Source organism: Exophiala xenobiotica (assembly GCF_000835505.1).
Source record: "Exophiala xenobiotica strain CBS 118157 unplaced genomic scaffold supercont1.3, whole genome shotgun sequence".
Lineage (NCBI taxonomy): Eukaryota > Fungi > Ascomycota > Eurotiomycetes > Chaetothyriales > Herpotrichiellaceae > Exophiala > Exophiala xenobiotica.
The window spans coordinates 3153077-3174368 of NW_013562492.1; the positions used below are offsets into that span (position 1 = coordinate 3153077).

General features: G+C 52.6%; 11 protein-coding genes across 13 annotated transcripts; 6 read left to right on the forward strand and 5 right to left on the reverse strand.

Moving 5' to 3' along the window:
- Positions 1-383: 383 nt before the first annotated feature.
- Positions 384-1381, forward strand: PV05_05400 (uncharacterized protein; the record flags this gene model as incomplete). The annotated part of the gene is made up of 1 exon (XM_013461898.1): positions 384-1381. The coding sequence occupies one exon, from the start codon at positions 384-386 to the stop codon at positions 1290-1292; it is 909 nt and encodes a 302-aa protein (XP_013317352.1). The 3' UTR covers positions 1293-1381.
- On the reverse strand, positions 1311-2753 carry PV05_05401 (uncharacterized protein; the record flags this gene model as incomplete). Its single annotated transcript, XM_013461899.1, has 1 exon — positions 1311-2753. The coding sequence occupies one exon, from the start codon at positions 2751-2753 to the stop codon at positions 1587-1589; it is 1167 nt and encodes a 388-aa protein (XP_013317353.1). The 3' UTR covers positions 1311-1586.
- An 852-nt stretch (positions 2754-3605) lies between these two features.
- Positions 3606-4759, forward strand: PV05_05402 (uncharacterized protein). The gene is made up of 2 exons (XM_013461900.1): positions 3606-4117; positions 4169-4759. Exons 1-2 carry the CDS (start codon positions 3671-3673, stop codon positions 4589-4591), a joined length of 870 nt encoding a protein of 289 aa, XP_013317354.1. The 5' UTR covers positions 3606-3670; the 3' UTR covers positions 4592-4759.
- Positions 4760-4843: 84 nt separating this feature from the next.
- PV05_05403 (uncharacterized protein) lies at positions 4844-6510 on the forward strand. Its single transcript, XM_013461901.1, has 3 exons — positions 4844-4927; positions 4974-5846; positions 5907-6510. The coding sequence occupies exons 1-3, from the start codon at positions 4862-4864 to the stop codon at positions 6411-6413; spliced, it is 1446 nt and encodes a 481-aa protein (XP_013317355.1). The 5' UTR covers positions 4844-4861; the 3' UTR covers positions 6414-6510.
- An 899-nt stretch (positions 6511-7409) lies between these two features.
- PV05_05404 lies at positions 7410-10227 on the forward strand. Of its 2 annotated transcripts, XM_013461902.1 has the most exons (4): positions 7410-7544; positions 7649-7712; positions 7765-8576; positions 8630-10227. In XM_013461902.1, the coding sequence occupies exons 1-4, from the start codon at positions 7476-7478 to the stop codon at positions 8642-8644; spliced, it is 960 nt and encodes a 319-aa protein (XP_013317356.1). In that variant the 5' UTR covers positions 7410-7475; the 3' UTR covers positions 8645-10227. The 2 variants fall into 2 exon arrangements, with proteins under 2 accessions (XP_013317356.1, XP_013317357.1); XM_013461903.1 differs by having other exon boundaries at positions 7765-10227.
- PV05_05405 (uncharacterized protein) lies at positions 9133-10149 on the reverse strand (the record flags this gene model as incomplete). Its single annotated transcript, XM_013461904.1, has 1 exon — positions 9133-10149. One exon carries the CDS (start codon positions 10147-10149, stop codon positions 9133-9135), a length of 1017 nt encoding a protein of 338 aa, XP_013317358.1.
- Positions 10228-12358: 2131 nt separating the features above from the next.
- PV05_05406 (uncharacterized protein) lies at positions 12359-13213 on the reverse strand (the record flags this gene model as incomplete). The annotated part of the gene is made up of 1 exon (XM_013461905.1): positions 12359-13213. One exon carries the CDS (start codon positions 13211-13213, stop codon positions 12359-12361), a length of 855 nt encoding a protein of 284 aa, XP_013317359.1.
- A 786-nt stretch (positions 13214-13999) lies between these two features.
- PV05_05407 (uncharacterized protein) lies at positions 14000-16200 on the reverse strand. Its single transcript, XM_013461906.1, has 2 exons — positions 15414-16200; positions 14000-15339 (listed from the first exon to the last, which is right to left on the reverse strand). The coding sequence occupies exons 1-2, from the start codon at positions 16082-16084 to the stop codon at positions 14211-14213; spliced, it is 1800 nt and encodes a 599-aa protein (XP_013317360.1). The 5' UTR covers positions 16085-16200; the 3' UTR covers positions 14000-14210.
- Positions 16201-16263: 63 nt separating this feature from the next.
- Positions 16264-18037, reverse strand: PV05_05408. Of its 2 annotated transcripts, XM_013461907.1 has the most exons (4): positions 17902-18037; positions 17562-17837; positions 17394-17513; positions 16264-17345 (listed from the first exon to the last, which is right to left on the reverse strand). In XM_013461907.1, the coding sequence occupies exons 1-4, from the start codon at positions 17928-17930 to the stop codon at positions 17312-17314; spliced, it is 459 nt and encodes a 152-aa protein (XP_013317361.1). In that variant the 5' UTR covers positions 17931-18037; the 3' UTR covers positions 16264-17311. The 2 variants fall into 2 exon arrangements, with proteins under 2 accessions (XP_013317361.1, XP_013317362.1); XM_013461908.1 differs by lacking the exon at positions 17902-18037 and having other exon boundaries at positions 17562-17878.
- Positions 18038-18160: 123 nt separating this feature from the next.
- PV05_05409 (uncharacterized protein) lies at positions 18161-20218 on the forward strand. Its single transcript, XM_013461909.1, has one exon. The coding sequence runs from the start codon at positions 18192-18194 to the stop codon at positions 19818-19820; it is 1629 nt and encodes a 542-aa protein (XP_013317363.1). The 5' UTR covers positions 18161-18191; the 3' UTR covers positions 19821-20218.
- Positions 20219-20724: 506 nt separating this feature from the next.
- On the forward strand, positions 20725-21150 carry PV05_05410 (uncharacterized protein; the record flags this gene model as incomplete). Its single annotated transcript, XM_013461910.1, has 1 exon — positions 20725-21150. One exon carries the CDS (start codon positions 20725-20727, stop codon positions 21148-21150), a length of 426 nt encoding a protein of 141 aa, XP_013317364.1.
- Between the last annotated feature and the right edge of the window lie 142 nt (positions 21151-21292).

The following is a 21292-nucleotide window of genomic DNA, read 5'->3' on the forward strand; positions in this document are numbered from 1 at the left end:
ATTGCCAATTCCCAATGTGGTAGACAACTGGCGCCACTTTAAGCATAACAGCCACAGCAGCCACAGCAGCCACAGCAGCCACAGCAGCCACAGCAGCCACAGCAAGCATCCCTCGGCATCGTCGCTTTCACTTTTTCTCCAAAACACCGTCGGTTGAAACTTGACACAACGCAAACCCGCCCTTGCCCGATATCCCGCAGTACGCGGGGAGACACCGATGCGGAGGTGCAAGGCTGGGCAGCCTCGGCAGGTCTGGAGGCATCATAGGTGAGGTACATTACCAAGGTAGGAATCGCCAGTCTCTTTTGATGTGCTAGACAGTTGGTAAGCCTCTGTAGAAGTTCTACTCCTTTGCCCTGGCCGCTCCTCCTCGTCTCGACCTCATGAACGTCATCAAGTCTCGTCCCCTATCACGGCTCTATGGCAACTCGGTCCCGGTCCGTCTTCCTTGTCGAAGAAGAAACATCTCCATCCAGCGGATCGCCGGCTCCATTGGCGCCGAAATCCATGATGTCGACCTGACTCTCCTCCCCGAGAACCCCGGCTTGGTCCAAGAAATCCGCGAAGCCTTCCTCGAGCACCAGGTCATCTTCTTCCGGAAGCAAGAGCTCAGTCCTGAGTCATTCCTGACCTTTACATCGCACTTCGGCAAGCCCGTCGAGTACCCTTTCGTCAAGGGCATCGACGGCTTCCCCACGATCATTCAGGTCCTCAAACAGGAGCACGAAACCATCAACTTTGGCGGCATCTGGCACAGCGACACGTCGTATTTCGCCGAGCCGCCCATGGCCTCGGTGCTACTCGCCAAGGAAGTGCCCCCTTTCGGCGGCGACACGCTCTTCGCCAACCAGTACGCCGCCTATGACTCTCTTTCCGAGGGTCTCAAGGACACGCTCTCCTCGCTCAAGGCCGTGAATACGTCCGCAAAGGCCGACGCCAGCAAGACGCGCGAAGACCGGATTCGGGACAGCGGGAACAGTGCGGCGAAAGAGTCCCTCGAAGCTGTGCATCCCGTGGTCCGCACACATCCAGAGACGGGCCGCAAGGCGCTGTATGTGAATGTCGCGCATACGTCGCACTTCGAAGGGTGGACCGAGGACGAATCGGCGCCATTGTTGAAGTTTTTGTTCAGTCATCAGATCAAGCCCGAGTTGACGTGCCGGTTTCGATGGGATGCAGGTAGCATTGCGTTCTGGGACAATCGGTGTGTGCAACATAATCCCATCAACGACTACCACGGATTCAGGCGAAGGATGTTGCGGATCACTTTGGCGGGGGATAAACCAAGGTAGGGAAATTGTCTGAATGCTCTTCATTAGGCCTCGCCATCACACCCGCCTATCCAATATCCAAGAGCATATCCCATGTTAGATAGCATTCTACTTTCATCGATTCCTTGGTGGTGATCTTTGCCACGATTCAAAACATCTTTCAACTCTCCATTCCTGCCAATGCACCGGACCAGCCGGGGTAATGGTTCCATGTTTATGGACTTCAACACATGTCCAATCCACCTCCCTCATGTCGATAAATTCAGTCAAGTCTCTCAATGCCTGTGGTGTTGTTTGATGTCAAATTTCGAGCTCTCACGCCTCTACAGCAGTGCGCATTCTCTTTGGTGTTCTTAACCCTTTGGCAACTGCATTGATGGTCTGTTGATCGGGCTCTCCTTCATCCTCACTGTCGTCGTCTCGACCTCTCTTTCTGGAAAGTGGTTTGCATGGTTCGTCGTCCTCTGATGGGACCGAATAGTCTGGACCCTCCTCTTCGGAGTCCGACCCGCTTTCATCTTTGCGCTTCGTCTTGGTTGTTGACGCTGTAGCCTTGCGCTTGCGAGGAGTCGACCTTGGTCGAGAGGATGATGTTGTGGCACTCTTGCCCTGTCGAGACGTCGCCAGTGGTGCTTTCTTGTTCTTTCTCTCGTCAAACCCAGAGCGAGCACGGCCAACACGGTTCCAGAAGTTCTTGATAGCGAATTTTCCGTCTTTTTTGATGCCATCCATTGCTGCCATTCTTCGCTGCGCTTCAGCAAAACGAGCCTCTCCCTGCAACTGGTTTTCGTTGCGGATGTCAAGCATGTGTCGAATGCAGGACTCCTCCTCGAACAGACGCCATTTCTTGCCATCCGGCTGCTGTCTGGAGGCGGCGACGAGGTTGGGAGGTGCCGGATATGGCAGGATGGAGGCATCTTGTGGTGGTGATGATTGGGGAGGAGTTATGGGGGCTGATGGTGTGGTGGTCGACGGGGAGCCAGAACTGGGGGAAGAAGAGAGGGGAGTGTTGGTGGTGGTGTTCTCCTCCTCGGCATGAGTCGGATTGACCTCAGGACCAGCCTGAGAGTCATCCTCCTCAGAGGCCTCACTGTCGACCGAGTTATTGTCGTCATCAACCTCCCCATTGTCGTCGTCGCCCTCATCACCCTCAACGACGGCCTGTTCATCGCATGCCCCAGATGATACAAAGATCACCGACTCCAAATCATCGTCGTCGGCGACCGCATCATCTGAGGCATCGTTGCTCCCTTTTGCAGGGGCGGCCTCGTCGTTTCGGTCTTGTGGCGGCGCGAGAGTCCTGATGAGGGACTCCGCGAGCCCAACCCGCTCCGTCAAGTAACGGACGAGAGCATCTGGATGGGCATCCAGGTATTGAAAGACCTCAACGTCGTTGAGGGGCAGGACGTTCACGACAATGGGGAGTTGACTAGACGCCGTAGCGTCCAGGAAGAAAGATTGGTTGGCATTGAAGAAGGTCATCTTGACGATGGGAAAAGAGCAAATTGGTGGTGGTGGAGGAAGTGGTTGTGGCATGGGGAAGGAGAAGAGAGGAACGAGAAGATGCTGCAGGCAACATGGCTGTTGGACCTACCTATTGTCTTTTCAGAGCTGTCAATGGGTGGTGTCTGCAATTGTTGAAGCGTATTGTGCTGAATCGGCCTGAGATCTCGACAATCAGGACGATGTGAAGCTTCAATGGAGTGATGTAGCAGCATAGATCTCAATGGCAAGGCTGCATGAATAGGAGCCAGAAGAGCCTTGGCAGAATAGGTCTGAATGGCGACAATCACATGCATTTGAGTGACAATAGGATAATGAAGGAGCTCTGCCGCACCCAGACTTACGGGTGTTGTATGTAGATGGCGGGTTCTTCAGGAGCAGCGTGGAAAGGGTGGAGGATTGACACTAGGAGTACGCCATAGCGCAAGCTCCCAGGCTCATGAGTCTGCCGCCATCGATGAGCCCCGATGCTATCGGTATCAGACTGTACATGATACAAAAGGAAGGGTAGCATGCGAGCATGGCCCTTGATTGAGATGGGTGTCGTCCGGGAGCCAAACTGAGAATGGGTGCCAGGTAGCTACGGTTTACGAGACTCGAGCACCATTGCTCAGACGCCCACTCGAACCGCCTGAAGTGGACACTGAACGAGATATGGCGGGCGATGTACGATCATGATGTATATTGTCATTGGCATCCCTCTTGAAAGGAGATGATGAGGAAGTGAGTGCGACGCACCAGCTGTGTATTTATTTGGGATACTTTGCCGAGGTTCATCCGCCAGTGCGGTTGGCTGTTGGCCTACTGTGAGCCTTTCACCTTTGTCCTCCGCAATTCGACTGCATTGCAAGTCATCTCTCTGGTCGGCCTTCGCCAAAGAGTCCGGGAAACTCGTCATGCCATGGCCGAAGTCGTGGTTCTCATCGACAAAGGATGAGACGGACTCGAAAGCGTCGGTTGCCTCTAAAACCACCCAGGCGTGGGAATCGGCAACCGAGACGGTGAATGAAGCTCGCGAATCGATCAGGCACGAAATTCCCGCTACGCTGCCCTCACACCTCAAAGCGTTCAGCCAACCTCAAACAATCGTAGCAACAGCTGTATTGACTACAGCTTGCCTCGGTCTTTTCAAGTTCTACAGATCCTACCTCCGCAGAATTCCTCAAGCAACCAACATCACTCCAGGCTTTCTGCGGCGGAGGAGTCTCGTTGGCAAAGTCACCAGTGTGGGAGACGGAGACAACTTTCGGTTCTACCATACTCCAGGCGGAAGGCTTGCTGGATGGGGTTGGCTTCCTGGTAGGCGAGTACCTACGGACAAGAAGGAGCTGAAAGACAAAACTGTACGGCAAACACAAGACTATGCAGATATGCTAGGACTGACAGTTGCCTAGATTCATTTACGTCTGGCAGGAATCGACGCCCCAGAGCTTGCCCATTTCGGACGACCTTCACAACCATATGCGCAAGAGGCACTCGACTGGCTCAGTGCATACGTGCAGAGCAGGCGCATTCGAGCCTATGTTTACAAGATTGATCAATACAATAGAGTGGTTGGGACAGCTTATGTCTGGAGAGGGCTTTTACGACGCGACGTAGGGCTCCAAATGCTGAGGGCAGGGTTGGCCACAGTCTACGAAGCCAAATCGGGTGCGGAGTTCGGCGAGGGCCTGGAACAGAAATACCGCAACGCAGAATGGTGGGCCAAGACCAAGAGGAAAGGTATGTGGGCTGGCAAGAGGAAGGATTACGAAAGTCCTCGAGAATACAAGGCGCGGTACACTTCAGGCACGCCGCAGCAAGAGACCAAATCATGATGAGCTGAACCATTACTGCCGGACTTTAGCGAGGCGTTCCTAGATATGGGTATGATGGCCAGAGACTACTCGTAGTCAGATGGTCACTTTCAATAGACGAGTTGATTGTCCATGTTGTTGGGTTCCCATAGCAGCGCATAGCCTCGAGCCGTAGTTTGATAATGAGGCTACGTCACGTGCTCATTCGTTGACGTCGATAAATCATCTACTGTATGAATGTCGCCTTCTCGATTGACGTTTATGCTGTATATACGGAGTAACATCCTAGAAATGCCAGCCACCGATTCCGCAGCAGTCATCGTAGCCCGATTCCTGAAAGCGAACCATTATAACGAGGTGGGTCTATCCCGATCACAGTGCGAACAACCCTCATAGATGACAGACACTAGAAGCATTCCTGCGAGAAGCGGAATTGCCCGAGGATGCAGCCGTCACTAAGAAAGGCGACTGGACGATAGAACAGATCCTCGAAGAGAAGAAACAGTACGACAAAAGCCTCCAATATGAAAAGAAAGGTGATGAACAAGCCACTGGCTGGCCACTTCCGGCACCATCCAAAGCCACCGAACCGGATTTTTCTGTCGCTTCCAATGTACTATGTGTGAGTGGTGATGGCAGAGGCAAATCTGAAGACACCATTATCTGGGTCACCGGTGCTGATCGTTCATGGTCTCGCGTTGGCTGTTCGCCGCCCTTCTCACTTGCCGAATCAATATCAAATGCCCACGGAAGTCCTATTCTGTCCATCAGTTCCATCACTAAAGAGTTCATCTTCTCGACTTCAATGTCGGGACAGCTGATGATGCACGACTCTCGCGGCAGACTGTTGGATAAATGCCGCGACCACTTGAAGTATGCTGTTCACGTCGTGTCGGGCACGACTCGGGATGGAAGATGGATCGTGGCCACTGCTGGTTGGGACCAGAAAGTGCACGTCTATGCTCCAGAGCAAGAGCTGGCGGAAAAGTTCAATACCGATGAAAGGTCGAATGGCGAGGGACCGCACATCGAAGGCCTCCTGCGTGATCCTGTCCACACGATAGCGCTACCAACTAATCCCGAGTCTATGGTAATGGTCCAGCATCCTGATACTGGCGACCTTTACCTGATCGTGTCACGGCGAGACTCGACATTCCTGTATTATTACTGCATCACGCCTACATCGGATGAGGCGTCCTCGTCTCGTGCCAGTGAGGTCACGTACTCGGTTCAAGAGACTGGCAAGCAAAATCTTGCGCCACATGCTAATGCATGGGTAAGTCTTTTTCTCCCTGCAGTCGTGTCAGTAGCACGTCGGTGTACTCATGGTCTACAGATTTCATTTTCACCTGCCTGTCTGGCAGTTTGTCCCACAGATCCGACCTTGCTCGCCGTCGCGACATCCCACCTTCCACACATGAAAGTCATCATTGTCCGCCTTCTCTTCCCAGCTGGCTCGTATAACTTGGGTTCCAATTCCGCAGCAGTTCTTGGATCAGAGTCTGTGACACCCGCCGCACAAGCTCGAGCCGACCTTGCTCTACAAGACCGCGAGGACTCGGCTATAAAACTACATGTGACGACGATGGCTCCCCAGACGCCGTATTCGACGCCACAAGTCGTCTGGCGACCAGGTGGGAATGGCGTCTTCGTCAATGCGGACGATGGCGTCATCAGAGGCATTGACACTCACAGTGGGAAGGTTGTGGCAGTGCTCAAGGCACACGAGGTTGGAAGCAAAGTGCGGACCTTGTATGCAGGTTGGGAGAAGGGCGGAAAGCATGAGATCTTGGTCAGTGGTGGTTTTGACAAGAAGATTTTCATTTGGAGAGTCATAGATTAGGATCCTCTGGTGAGAGACCGTGTGATGACAAGAACAAGATGTAGAAGGTGTGAATGGGCAAGCCTTTGCCAACAACAGCAGCAGCACAAAACACTCTTTCTCCCCTTGTCCACATTGTCTCGATGATGGCCCAGTATGTCAACACTTGGTTTATCTTCTTGTTGTCACGACTTTTCATCCATATTCATGCACATTCAATATGGACATGTTCTTTATTTTCAGTAGATATCCTTTGGATATCCCTGCTATACCAATCCGGGATCTCTTGCATGCCCATAAATCCCCTCAACCTAGAAGGCATCAGGAGCCACTGTCCATACATCGAAGGCTTCTTGCCGCTCAGCTTGAGATTTTTTTGTGCGTAGACCAAATACGCCCTCTCAGTCGACCCTGCTATCGAGCGGTCACCCTTTGCCGCGCGAGCTCTCACTTCATGGACCCACGAACCTCCCTACCTGCCGCCTGATCAGGCAAACATGAGTTCCCCTTTCAGCCTTGATGGATTTTGATGGGTCGACGACCCAAAAATGACGGCAACTCACCCCATCTCTGGGAGAGAGTGTCCTGTGCATCATTTTCCTTCTATGCATCCTGGCTTCCGGTTTAAGGCGTGCTGAAGGTGTCGTCCATTAACGGGAGGTGAGTGTCGGCAGTACATCTCATGCGTGAGTTGTCTTGCACTCGCTCAGCTAGCCTATGCTTTACCTAACGAACATACTCCTTCTCCTTTTTGGGCGTGCTGGGATGTTCCATGCACCGACGGGACAGGGATATCGGCAACTCACCTCACTCCTGACACGGATGTGTACGACAAAGGCCACGGACAGGCCCAAAGTCCTCTAAAACCAAGAGCATGTGAAGTTGCATTCGACGGCCATGACCTCGGCTCTGAGTGAATTGCCCATATGTCCTTGCGCTCCGCATTAGCGATTCTGCGGTCTGGTTGTCTTGTTTGACGACGGCAACCTGTTCTTTGCTACATTTGCGTCTGCACATCATCACCATACATTTCGACCTGTGTGAATCTCATTCTCAAACGATATTCCCGCCGATCAACTCATCATGACTGTCACAACAGAAGCCGAATTCACAACAAGTGATGGCACGAAACTGTACATGAAATCCTGGAAGGTAAGTCCTGCTTCTAGGCGTGCACAACATACCCAAGCCATGGGTCAATGTGTACACGAGTCCCTTCTAGGTGGGTAGTTAATTGACTATATCCGCTCTGGCAGCCTGAGTCGAATTCGTCCTCAGCAGTGCTCATCTTCCTCCACGGCTTCTCAGACCATATCAACGGTATTCAGGGCCTGAAACTTCAGGTTGGATTATCACGCTGACGAAGGAACAGCTTACTACGATTTGTTTCCCACCTTGAGTTCTCCACCATTCAACGTCGCCGTTTACGGCTTTGACCAACGAGGCTGGGGTCGATCAGTGCGCAAAGCAAGCGAAAATGGTCTGACTGGGCCGACCTCACTCGTTCTCTCGGATATTCATGACTTCGTCCTGCATGTTGCTGGTCTCGCCGAGACGCGCGGCCGACCAATCTTCATCATGGGCCACAGTATGGGCGGCAACGAGGTCCTTTGCTACATGCTCTCTGCATCGTCGGCATACTCGAATCGTCCTCTAATCTCCGGTATTCTATTGCAAGCGCCCTACATTGAGCTCGACCCGGCCGAACAGCCTCACGCATTCACAGTGGCTGCTGGAAAGCTAGCCGCTCTGGTACTTCCGCATATGCAAATGAAGCAGAAGCTCCACGCAACTTACATGTCTCGGTCGGCCAAGGTCCGGCAAGACTGGATTGACGACCCTCTGTGCCACGATACCGGTACACTCGAAGGCCTCAAAGGATTGTTGCAGAGAGCTGGAGACTTAACCGCCCTCTCCCATGGTCACAAAACTCATGACCTGACGACGAGAGTACCCTGCCCACTCTGGGTTTCACATGGCACCGCTGACAAGGTCGTCTCACCTGATGCCGCAAAACGACTCTTCGAAGTACTTGAAGCTCCTGGCGGTGACAAAACTTTCCACTCGTATCCCGATGCTTACCACAAACTTCATGCTGAGCCCGAGGGGGTAGGTGAGCAGTTTGCGGAGGATGTGGGAGAATGGATTCTTGCTCATGCCAACAAGCCGGCATCAGGGACAGTGGTCAGTGCTTGATTCCCGGAGAAGGTGTTGCAGTTTGGCTCATTGCTGGTTAGAAGCCTAAATTGTGAATTCGTTAAAGCTCGCCCAGTCACGAAAGTGACACTGGCCTTCAGAGGTCCATACCGACCATCCTTCTAATCGACTTGCCTGGCAATCGCTAGCCTCAAGGTCTGGCGGCATTTTGGACGCAGGCCGCACGTCTCGGGATCAGACGGCATTCTTCCCGCTATACAGTCATTGCCTCCTAAACGGACAAGTGGGCCGCATTCCAGAACGGGCTCAGTGTAAGCGGCTAGCCTCATGCTATGCATAGAGGTACTAGCGCGGCATCGACAGTCGGAACAGACATCTAGGCATATGTGTATGATTTTTTGAACAGCAGCGATGCCATAGTGACTGGCTATTACGATCCGCTCCCCGCAGCGTGGTCTCGTCACTGCCATAGCATGCGACGGGGTGATGACGGTCCTACGGCAAGATTTCAAGAATTGCATCTTTGAAAGACTGATCCTTGCTTCAAAAAGGAGCGCGCAGCGTGAACGTAGCCTTGCTTGAGCTACAGAGCATCAACGGGTGCAACCTTTGCTGAATCTGACGATATCTTCGAGGCACCTCTCTCTGTGGGTTTGCAGGAGACCTGGGTACGCATTTGTGTCAGCAGCTTCGGTCCGGACTGGCCTAGCTTAGGATCGCGCTCACCGTGGTATCCGTCCTTGTACACTACGATTTCCGTGTCTGGAAGACATCGCCTCACCAATTCCGGCCCTTCGTCAATAGGATTCACACTATCCTTATCCCCTTGCAGGATCAGGATCGACAACGGCTTCTCCGGGTCGTGAAGACTCTTCATCAAGTCTGAAAGGTCTCTTTCCAAGAAAGCCTGGACTGTCCTCTCGATGGCGATCGGATCACTTTCCTCTGCCATGTGTTCGTATCTTTTCATTTCCGTGTCCGATAGCTTGTCTGGGCCGAAGATAAATGGCAACCCGGTCCTCAGCCAGCCCAGCTTGTCTCGGCGGAGGCTGGAGAGGATGTTATCCCAGAACTCTCGCGGAGGGCCATTGGGTTTCTCTGCGGTGCGCAAGGGAATCGGCAAGGAGGTCGCGACGAAGATCAAGCCCTTGCAGCTGTTTCTGGCCTCTGTGCTGGCCGAGAGAGCCATGAGCAGCTCGCCGCATCCCAAGCTAGAGCCAACGCCGATGAACCCCGGTGACCCAGAGCTGGAAGAGGAGACCCCAAGGGCAGTGTCGAGAATCTGCACAAGATCGCTGGCGAAAGTGTCATAGTCAATTCTCTCCGCCTTCGAAGTATCAGGGCCACTCCATTCACTCTTGCCATAACCGCGACGGTCCGGGGCGATGCAGCGGAAGCGGTAAGTCTCGACCAGCGGGACGAGGACGTGATCCCACATCTTAGAAGAGAATGGCCAGGCAGAAGTCAATACCAGGACGGGTTTCTTCCGGTCGTCGGGGTCGGGCGGCGATTGTGGCGCGAAGGCTGCAGGTGATGAGGCCGGAACATAGTCACGGTAGAAGAGGCGGGCGCCATCATGATTGCTTGTGATGTATGGCATATTTTCGTGTTCCGACCGGATTTCAAATGTTGGGAAGATATAGCACTTTGATTGTCTGCTAGAAAATATGTACTTGACAGGTGGGCTGTCCTCTTTATGCCCCTATTGTACTAGTATAAAATTGGTCAGACCTGCCAGTAACTTATATGATCCGTTTGTGTTATCTATCTGACAAGGCTGGAGCCCTAGGTCAATCCGGATATAATGAGGCTCTCCGACCAAAGACCAAAGACCAGTACGGCTGGTGCGGCCGCAGGATGTTCTTAAACTCCGACCGTGCGAGAGACCGGTCAAACTCGAGGGCCGATCTCGTAGTACATGGACCTGGGAAAGGAGATTCAATTCTCCCGTCTTTTCTATGTCGTGGTACACCGCACTCCATGTAGTAAGGCCCGGATATAAGAAACGGAGATACACACCAGACGTTCACCTCCATCATCCTCTCTTGAAGATACCCACACTTCCTGTGTCGGCGAAGACTTGTGAAACTCAGGGAGGACATCCTACACGTCAAGCTACGAATAGACGGAGAGTAACATGCCAGACCTCTAAAAATCAAGTATCGAACTCAACTGGATTGTAGAAGTATTGAAATCACATGAGGGAACTTACATATGAGGTCCAAATGCGTCACCGTAGACTGTCCCTATGCGGCGCCGTAGTACCAAAGTCCTTCAGCTTCACCAACAACTTCCTCCATCTCACTTCATGCCAGCTTAACTTCGATCCGAATCTTGCAATGACCCCTGGCTTGGGGTATGAAAACAGAAAGACGATCTGGTCTGCCAAAGTGCAGTTACTATGATGAAGTGACTCTCCCAAGGCTGCCTGACTTGTTTGCCGTCCAAGATACGCATCCACCTGACCAGACAATGTCTGGTGAGACCTTCCTGGTCGGGGTCTTGGGACCAGCACAAAGCAAACGACCACACTGGTACTTCATCAGCATACCGTCAGTCATGGCATCTGCTGCAATGAATGACAACTCTCCAAGGTAGGCAAACAGTCATTCACCCCATTCCAAGGTCATGTATACACTCTTCCACCTATCCTTTGTCCTTCTTTCCTTTCATCTACAGGATAACGTTCTGCACAGCCTTGCCACCACAAACATGGAGACTTCATGAAAACAGGATAAGTATCGGTGACGACTTACGAACTGCACTTTCTTCGATATCAAAGGCGAGACCATTTCATCAAAAATCCTGCAGCCTCCACAAGCGCCATCTTCAGCAACTGCATCCACATGGTGCTCAGAGCACCCACGCCAGCGACGCTACATATGCGCCATGTTCTTCAAATTTAGCCTCGCATTCAGACGGACGCCCCCTTATGACACGTATATAGAGCGTCTCTCCAAAGACAGACTATGCTTCGTCCGTAAGAGACGCCATTCCAACAGTGCAAAGCAGCGAGAAAACATCGAAGTCTACGAAGATGTGCCTAAGTCCGCACCCCGTGACAATACTCATCACCATGTCCACAAGCACAACCACGAACATACTCACCAACATTTTGTACACTACGACAACACACACCACGACGACCATCATAGGAAAGGCAAGGTTGTTTTCGCAGATGCCAAACCACCTTGCGCATCTCCTGCTCCCCCAAACGAAATGAGACGACCGCCAGATGAACCGCCATTCCCGATCTACGAGATTCGAGAACCTGGAGTAAGGAAGGACGAGCACATAATCGAATACGAGCGCATTCCTGTACGGAAGATTCGTCTTGGAAAGGTCCGACTCGAGAAGCCACAGTTGGAGAAAGTCCAAGTCCGTCGTGCTGCACCGTCTGCGCAATACGAAACACGCCAGGAAGACGGGTTCGTACGGATGCCTTCGACCAGCGCAATTCCAACTAGATTCGGTGGTATGGAGGAAATTGGGAAAGCAACATGGGATGAGCACCTGCATGCTTATGTTATCAAACGAGCACCACGAGTCCGATTCTCTAGAGAAGACAACACATGAAGCAGCGAGACGTCCCAATCAAACGTTGAGCACAAGCCATACCTTCCGCCTGAGAAAAACTCCAGTCGAGTGTTATTGCCTGTCAATTTCGAACCCGGAAGCGATGCATCAGAGCACTCATTCATCGACGAGCAGGGTTTGCACTTTCTCACCCGTATAACGACTACGTCCTCGTTGCGCTTAAAGAGCCTACAGTGAGTGATCACCTCGACAACACCACTAACCTCATTCATTCACACCTTCAAAAACCCCTCAACTACATCCCAAAACCTCTGCTGCTGCTCAACCCAAGGGAAGTGCCCACATTCCTCAAACACCTCCAACCTACTCCCCTGGACACCCGCAGCCACACGCTCCGCAACCTCCACGCCGCAGGTACGATCCTGCCTTCCTACAATGACCAATGTGCGGGCCTTTACCTTATCCAACTCACCCATGTGATCCCACTTCCCGTTATCGGACTGATCAGCGCCATAGTACGCCCCGAAAGCCCAGAGACGCGGCATAGTAGTCCAGGCCTTCTCAAACGCCTCGGGGCCCCCATTTTCCGGGTGTGCGAAATACAACGGCATGACCCGCAGCACCCACTCGCGGAATTCGGCATCATTCTCGACGCTCATAGCAGCCTTTATCTTGTTGGCGTCGATGAAGAACGAGAGGTCCTTGCGCTGATAACCCAGCAAGTCAGTCTCGATGAGCACGAGGTTATCAACACGCTCGGGAAACTTGATTGCATAACCCAGCGCGACGGCCCCGCCGGCAGAATGACCCATCAGGCTTATGCGTTCGAGGCCGAGGTGAGAACGCAGTACGTCGAGGTCAGCTACGACGTGCCTGGTGGACATGGCGGTGGCGTCGGCCGGGCAATCGGAGTCGTCATTGCCCCGAGGGGAGGGGATGATCAGGGTGAAATGGGACGAGAGCCGTGCGAAAGTGTCCACGTAGATGTCTGCGCCGCAGCCCCAGGGTGGTGGGTGAATGACGAGTGGTGGAAGATTGGGAGAAGTGGCCTGGACTTTGTAGTGGATGGTCAGGCCGTTAATACGGGCGGTGTGAGCGCCAGCCGACAAGGGAGAGGAGGACGACATTTTGCGCGATTGCCGGTGCTGATGCAGGCTCAGGCACGACTCAGGGTGCCGGGCCAGTTGGTGACTTGAAAGGACGAAATGCGGGAGAGTAACTTCAGACAGTGGCGGTCATGACGAGAATTCAAGGAAACATATATGTGCACTTCGCTTCACCTCACCTTCGTTTGTTTCTCGCGCTGACAATGATGTTTCTGGAAGGCGGATCGGAAGCAATACGTAGGAGGCTAGCAAGGCTCCGGGGGCCCCTTGGTGGTCGTGTCAACTTAGTAAGCCTTCCAAGTGACCTTCGTGATTCGTGATTCGTGATTCGTGATTCGTGATTCGTGATTCGTGATTCGTGATTCGTGATTCGTGATTCGTGATTCGTGATTCCCGATCCTGCAGTGAATAGTTCTTGCTTGGCTAAGCACTGAAGCATTGGCGGGTTGCGGTTCTTGATCCCTCTGTGAGCAGTGAGCACCGACGATATACCGGCTGACGTCTCCCTGACAGGTACGTATGACTCCAGCCAATATGAGAATACTAGTATGGTAGAAATGGGAACCTCGCAAGATGAATCCTAGGCGCATTTAAGGAATTTGGGGCAAATGGTAGCAATAAGAAACACGAACACGCAAGACGAATCCTAGCCGCGTGTTAAGAATCGGCACATCCCTGCTCATGAAGACCTAGGTACTTACTAGGTGTACTCCATAGGCATTTGGTAAAAGTTACGACCAGGGGAGGGATCTTAATATGCATATACCCATATGATGCCACCGGTGCAAGAACAGCCACTAACGCTACTGTTCCTCTGCCTTCCAGCCTCTATTAAACTTGTTGCACTCCCTACTACTGTAGCATCAGCCACGTGTGTACTCGTGACTCGTGAGTCACTAAGGTACTCACTCCATGTTCCGCACCCCTTTCGAGCGGGAGCATATACTAGTACTGCCGAGACTGCACCGCCAGAACCCTTGCAAGACAAGCAGATACTGACACCTAAGTGACTAGTATCTCAAGTCCGCGCCTTCAACCTCCAGCCAACCTTGGCCGTCCTCGCTGCGACCAACAAAGCGGCCGTCAGAGTCACAGCGGTGCCTGCAAAGCACTTGACGGCGGTCCAAGAACCGGTCTTACTCAGGATGGCCCCCGAGACAGGCGACCCAATCAACATGCCGAACGACCCGACGAAGAACGCCTGCCCGGTCCTGGTGCCCAACGTGCGCAGGTCCGGCGTCAAGCTTACCAGGGCCACTGGCAGCAAGCCGATAAACCCGCCGGAGAAGAAGCCATACAAGACGGCAAACGCCACGGTCGAGGCGAACTCGGTGATACCGCACCACGCGAACACCAGGATCCCCGCGACGGCGGCAACGGGAATGTGTACGTTGAGCGGGCCGATCATCCCGGCGACCAAATTCGGCGCGATGCGTCCAAACGTCGACGCCGCGTTCATGATGGGCAGCAAGTAAAAGGCAAACTCCGCGCTCGTCACCCCGGTCGCTTGAGCATACAGACCCACATAAAACAGCGGCACAAGGATCCCTATGAATCCGCAGAAGGCGGCTGCGCAGAAGAACGTGTACTGAAGTTCCCCAAAGGCCGACACATCGACCAGCTTTCGCTTGCTTCGCGGAGTCAAGCGTGGTCTCATGACGGCCATGCTGATCGATATCGTCGCAATGGACAAGAACCCCAGGATGCGCGTCGCCCAGCCAAAGCCGATGTGAGCTTGGAGTCGGACAAAGGCGAACGGCATGATGATCCCGCCGATACTAGAGCCCGAGGCAGCGATGCCGTTTGCCACAGGGTTCTTGGTGGTGAAGTATTGAGGGAGAATGGCGACAGAGGGCACGAACAAGCAGCCGTTGCCGATGCCAATGAGGATGCCTTGGGCGATGATCGTTTGCCAGTATTGAGTGCACAGGCTGGTCATCATAAATCCCAACGGAACCAGGATGCCGCCAGCGATAATGAGGTGACGAAAGTATCCGGCATCATAAAGCGGCCCGGTGAAGACTCCGACCAGCGTAGCGAGGAATGCTTGGATGGACCCAATCCACGAGATGTTTGAAGCTGTTTGATGGAGGGTGCCGGAAGTCTCGTAGTACGTCTGGAAGACGCCAAAGGTGTTGAGAGTGCCCCTAGCCAAAGTCAGCCACGTGTTGTATCGTTGTACGAGGGACCATGTCTAGGGGAGTGAAAGTTCCGAACTTACCAGCTATTGAAATAGAGAAAGAAAGCTCCCAGGACCTGCATCCAGGCAAGCCATCCACCATTTGGAGGCGGCTCGTCGCCTTTTGCAGGGGTTAAGTTGGCTGGCGCCTCGATGGCAATGTTGACGACGGAATCGTTAGAGTCCGCCGTGCTCCAACTCCACTTCAAAGGAGGTAGGTTCCAATCAACATCAAGCGGTTTTACGACATGAGACGCAGTCGACGAATGCCGCCTGACCTGCACCGCCAAGTCGGGATCGTACAGTGTCAGGCCCGAACCCATGCGTGGATCGAATTGGGATGTATATCGCCATGATTTCCGGTTCGATGACAGAACAGGCGAGATGCTGTCCTCGGGAATTTCTTGCTCTTGCAACGCTGGTTGTCTTTGATCGGGAAGCACGGCTCCTAGCCATGAAAAGGCGCGGGTGAAACTGCTTGAAGACTGTGGCCGTCGTGAGTCGGATCTTCGCGAGTTCCAACGCTTTGGAAGCGGTTTTCTGGGTATCCTCCTCGAAACAGGCGCTGGATTTCCGGGTTCTGTGAAGCTGGGATATCGTTGTGGAAGTGGTTTCCTCGGTATGCTTGTCTCAGACAGTGGCGAGTACACTGGCGTCAACGGAGACACGGATCCCTGGGACTCTGCAGGATACCTGCCTTCCATTCTTGGCATACCTGGAAATTGATAATGGTACTCTCCTGGGTGGCCAGCAGAAAGCAAAAGTAGCAGGTTAGACCACGAGCTGCATATATAGATAGTACAGAGGCACCGAATGCCGCCAGACTTGGGTTAGTGACGGCATATCGGCACTGCCAGCGGCCCTCCCAGCGGCCCTGGCCGTCTGCATCTGCGTTATAGTTAATGGATAGCATTGACAGACTGAAAAAGTATAGGAAAGGATTGACAAAAGGCATTGTGTGGAGTAGTTACGGTAAGATTCGCACAGGATTCCTCATTGAGCTATTTCAGCTCGAGCTAGGCTCATTTCAGCCCCAAAGTAGTAGCCACACGTGGAGCCATAAGAACGCATAAGCTCAAGGGTTGTTGAGGCCACCCTCTTTTGGGCATGCGACCATATGACGGACACTAAAGACTAGGATGTTGACCTTAAGGCCCGGCGTAAGATGATAGGTGGAATCGCCACATCAACCATTCCTTGCCTGAAGATCTGCAACAGCGTTCTGAGAAATCTTGGTCTGATAGAAGGAAGCCGACGAATCCCTTTAACAGGACGTGTGGCGAAGGACGCCTCCATCATTCAGGGAGCTTGCCTCGTAAGGAGAAGCCGCAGAAGCCTGCATCTTTGAACTCCACAAGAACATATAAAAAGTGCTGTTGACCCGCCGTAGTGGGAGTGCAGTCAACATGTGGAAACAGCGTTTGGACAGGACAAGACGACGGTGTATTGGCGGTAATGAATTTCGATTTATTGTTCGTACATGTTCTTCATCGTTGTGGCATGTAGCCTCTCTGAGCCACCACGTTATCCATGCAAGCATAGGTCTGCCAATAAAGGTAGGAATCCTCAGCACCGAGCTCGTTCACAGACTCAAGTGCTTAGAGGGAGGCTGAATGAGTTTCTGACCGTCGCATATTTGGGTAAACGTCCGTAGTGCCGAAGCATGGGCTTCTGGGTATTTTAACAGTCTCGGGCCAAACCCCACTGGGGGCTGGGTTTTTAGACTCCTCGCTGGCGGTTTTGCATTCCTGATAAGAACACAACGTGGACCCTACCATGATCGATCCAGATGCCCATCTTTGTAAGCTCAATTCAGCCGTTGAACGGGTCGAGCTGACTTCCGGGCAGTATGGCCGGTCCGGTGACAAGTCTTTTCGAACGATCGATCGCCTCAGGACATTCGGTCCGTGCGATAAAATGTGGAGTGTACCATGGCTTGATCATAGCAGCTCTTCACATGTCCAGTCTTCATACCTTGTGGCATGTCAGCGTAGTAAGTAACCTCGGGTCCGACAAGCTCACCATCCATCGGGAAGGTAACGGCGGACAACGAGCGGTATCTTTTTCTGGTTCAATTCCTTGATAGCGATTTGTAGTGGATCAGTTTCTCCTTCCAGGTCCACCAACACAGGTGCATTCATGCTGAGGCTGATCAGCTTCTGTTCTAGACGGACAGCATCAATTCCATACCTGATCTGCAGGGCTCTTGTGCCTAGAACTCTCGCGCGCTCATATTTTGTCATGTAAGGGGTGGTGGTTCTCTTGTCGTCTGGAATTTTCTTGTCGGCGTCGCTTGAGGGTTTCGCGGGTTGATTTGGGTCACCAGAGACGACTGTCTTCTCATCACCTTCATCTGCTACAGCGCGGGCTTCTATGGCCGCCTCATCGATCTCGACGTCCGGAGCAAACTCTTCGAGATTCTCATCTGGCTCGTAGATGACATCTTCAGTCTCGTCCATGCCATAGCTGGGCAAGTCAGTAACCAGGAAACGTGAAGACTCGACAAACAGGGCAGTTTTTCAACACCTACCCGCCTTCGTCACCGCCATAGTCAGACATCTTGAAGCGTCCAGCAATGAACGAGATGTTGATTGCAAGGTGGATACAGCGATAGCAGCACTGACGGATGAGAGTGATGGCAGGCGCATTCAGTTTGCCCTTCGCAGTCTCAAAGGAAGGACGGCGCAAATATTTCCCAAGTCGCGCCAAGCAATTTTTTCAAACGGAGGTGGTCGCAGCGGGTCAAAACTGCGCTGCCCATTTCGTCGAATTTGCTAAAACCACGACATAATCAAGGTCGCGCGATTTCAGCTAGTCACGATGCGGGTCGATTCGGACGACGATTTCGATCCTGTCGATGACTACGACATGCTCGACTCCGCCGACGAGCTGGGCGACGAAAACGACGACACACCTGCCTCAACTCCTCCCGCATCCACCACCACACCGCAGTCCAAAGAGAAGACGCTGAGATGTCCATGGGAAGGATGCGACAAGGCCTTCGATCGCCAGGCTAGACTCAAAGAACATCTGCGATCTCATTCCAATGAGCGTCCTTTCACATGTCCATATTCTCCTTGTACCAAAGCCTTCCTCCGTGACAGCCATCTGAAACACCACATCAAGAGCGCCCATGAGGATGTCCGTGACCACAAGTGTACCTGGGAAGGATGCGATGCTAGCTTTGCGACTGGTACAAGATTGCGACGACACATCGAGACTCATGAAGCAAAAGAGAAGTTCAGGTGTCGTGGCTATGAGGGCTGTTCTCAGACTTTCCGCAAGCAGGACACTCTTGACAGACACATTCTAGCCGTTCACCAAGGTGTTAAGCCATTTCCATGCCATGAGTTGGACTCAGTCACTGGTTTGCCATGTACCAAAGCCTACGACACTGCCGAAAAGTTGCGAACCCACCAACGAGCAAAGCATGATCCTACGAGATTCTCATGTGACGAATGCATGGCTCAGAATGTTGAGACTCTTGCCAATTCACCAGACACCGATCCTGACACCTTGCCTCCGGCGTCATTTGCAACTTACGGAGAGTTTCAAGCTCACCTCACCATTGTTCATCCGCCAACTTGTGCTCTCTGTCCAACATCTTTCACCACCAACAAAGAGTTGACCCGACATCTTGAAATTCAGCATGGTATCTTGCCTGACAAGAAAGACAAGCCGGCGCAGGTCTTCCCGTGTACTTATGACGGTTGCGACAAGATGTTCACCAAAAAAGGTAACCTCAACGTCCACACGAAGACGGTGCATGAGAACAAGCGGGACTTTGTCTGCGGCGAGACCGAGATTACCCTACCTGAAGAACTGGCCGGCAAGGACGATGTTGTTGTTCATGGTTGCAACCGCAGTTTCACCAGCAAAGCCAGCTTAGAAGAGCATGTCCGGTCTGCACATCTAGGGTTGGAGTCAAAGAGAGTTATTCGCAACAAGAAGCGCAAGGCCGAGCGACAAGCTGATGATGCCGACAACACTGAAGGGCAAGTGCTTAAGAAGCGGAAGCCTCGTTCAGACAAAGGTGTCAAGAAGACTTCCGTCATTGCTGATCTCACTGGCTACGCACCCTCAGAGAGTATGGCAATTCCTGGCGGCGAGCCGTTCTACCGAGATGCCGATCTTGGGAATGAAATGGACACTGAGGCAGACGATAAACTTCTCACTGGATCAATGGTCATGTGCGGAGATCAGATCTACCACTACGGAAGCTCTTACCATTACCCTTCTGGTGAATACCCGACGATTGGTGGAAGGGCTGCTGCAACTATGGCTTTGAACGACGACAAGGCTAACATTGAATCTTATGACACCGACATCCCTTTTGGCCAGTACTTGCCTGACGGTGCTATGGACTACGAGGTTGACGACAATTTCTTCGGAACATTCGAACAAGACAGACAGCCTGCCTTCAGCTATCCGGCACCATCCCCATACTGATTGGCGGTCGACATTACGATTACAGGATGATTGTATTTTTTCTTTTTCCCATTCGAGCAGACGACACGATACCCCGATACAGCGTTGTGTGTTTCTTCATATCTTCTTCCGGTCATCCGGCGAAGACGAGCGAGATTGATGTGATCTCGATGGTGTTTATGATTAATATGGAATGACGAGAACCTTTCAAGGCAGAGCGAGGCGTTACCAGGACGGGAAAATCAGCAATCCATTGCATGGCGCATGGGGATTCGACCAAAAAGTTGTGGTTTCGGTCACAGACTGCCACAGACATGCAATGGCACAGCAGACGGAGTTTTCTACTTGGGACACCAAAAGGTCAATGGAAAAGTGAACTGCTCTAGCATAGAATGAGCCAGATCTGAGGCAGATGACCTCACGATAATTGAAAATATTCAAATTGGCTGTTTTCGTTCTGTTTCTCGCGACCAACTCTTTTCAATGTGCTCGCATCTGACTTGCAGTGCAGTGCCGTGACTTGATGGCGCACGACAGGGGAGCTGAAGACTTCCAGTTCCGATTTCGTTGGGTTTCCCTATTGGCGCTTCGGGCCTGTTCAGCCGCACCAAGCTGCCATACAGAACGACAGGAATCGAAAAGGGAAGGCGTTTGATATGCACTGGCCGGATGTTCGCGCCAGTACTAGTACTGTCCTCAGCCTTGCTCTTTCCATTTGACGATGGCTGGCTGACGGACGTACGTTCTACAAGGTGTTCGCGCGCCCGATGTTCTTGAGGTAACACCACCTCCACGCCCATCCTGAACGCCCTGAGAAAATCATACTTACTGCACGAGTATCACCGAGAGAAACACTTTGCACAAGAGGCGTCTTCTGTTGAACGATTGCACCAAGCATACTCCCGTAATTTCACCCCACATTAAGATGTTGACGCCAGAGGGCACTGAAATGGGTGCACGCATCTGGCATCCGGTCAGTACGAGCAGTGCCACGGCGACAACAGCGATAACAGCAGTCAGTCCGATCTCAACTAGTCAGCAGAGCATTATCCTCAGCGACACGGCAACAACACAGTCTACCACAGTCACGGGCTCGGTTTCGAGCATACGTTCATCGCCCAGTGCCGTGGCATTGGACCAACACTCATCCTCATCCTCGGGCCTGTCGGAAGGTGCCAAAGTCGGCATCATTGTTGTAACATGCTCAGCGGCGATTTTGCTGGTGCTGTTCGGCTTGGTTGAATTGTTCTTGAGAAGACGGCGGGATTTGAGGTATATGAGGCGGAAGGAGCAGGGCGATAAAGTGGGAGAGGAAGATGATGGTCTGGGGGGATGGCGATGTCTAGGGTGAGTGCTTTGAGCGGCAGGCTTTACAGATTTGCAGAAGAGAGGAGAGTTGAGAAGGAGAATCAGTGGCTTGCGGCCTTCGGTCCTACTCTTCAAAACCTACCTGAAGGTACGGAAAGATGATGAGACCGTAAATCCAAGCATGC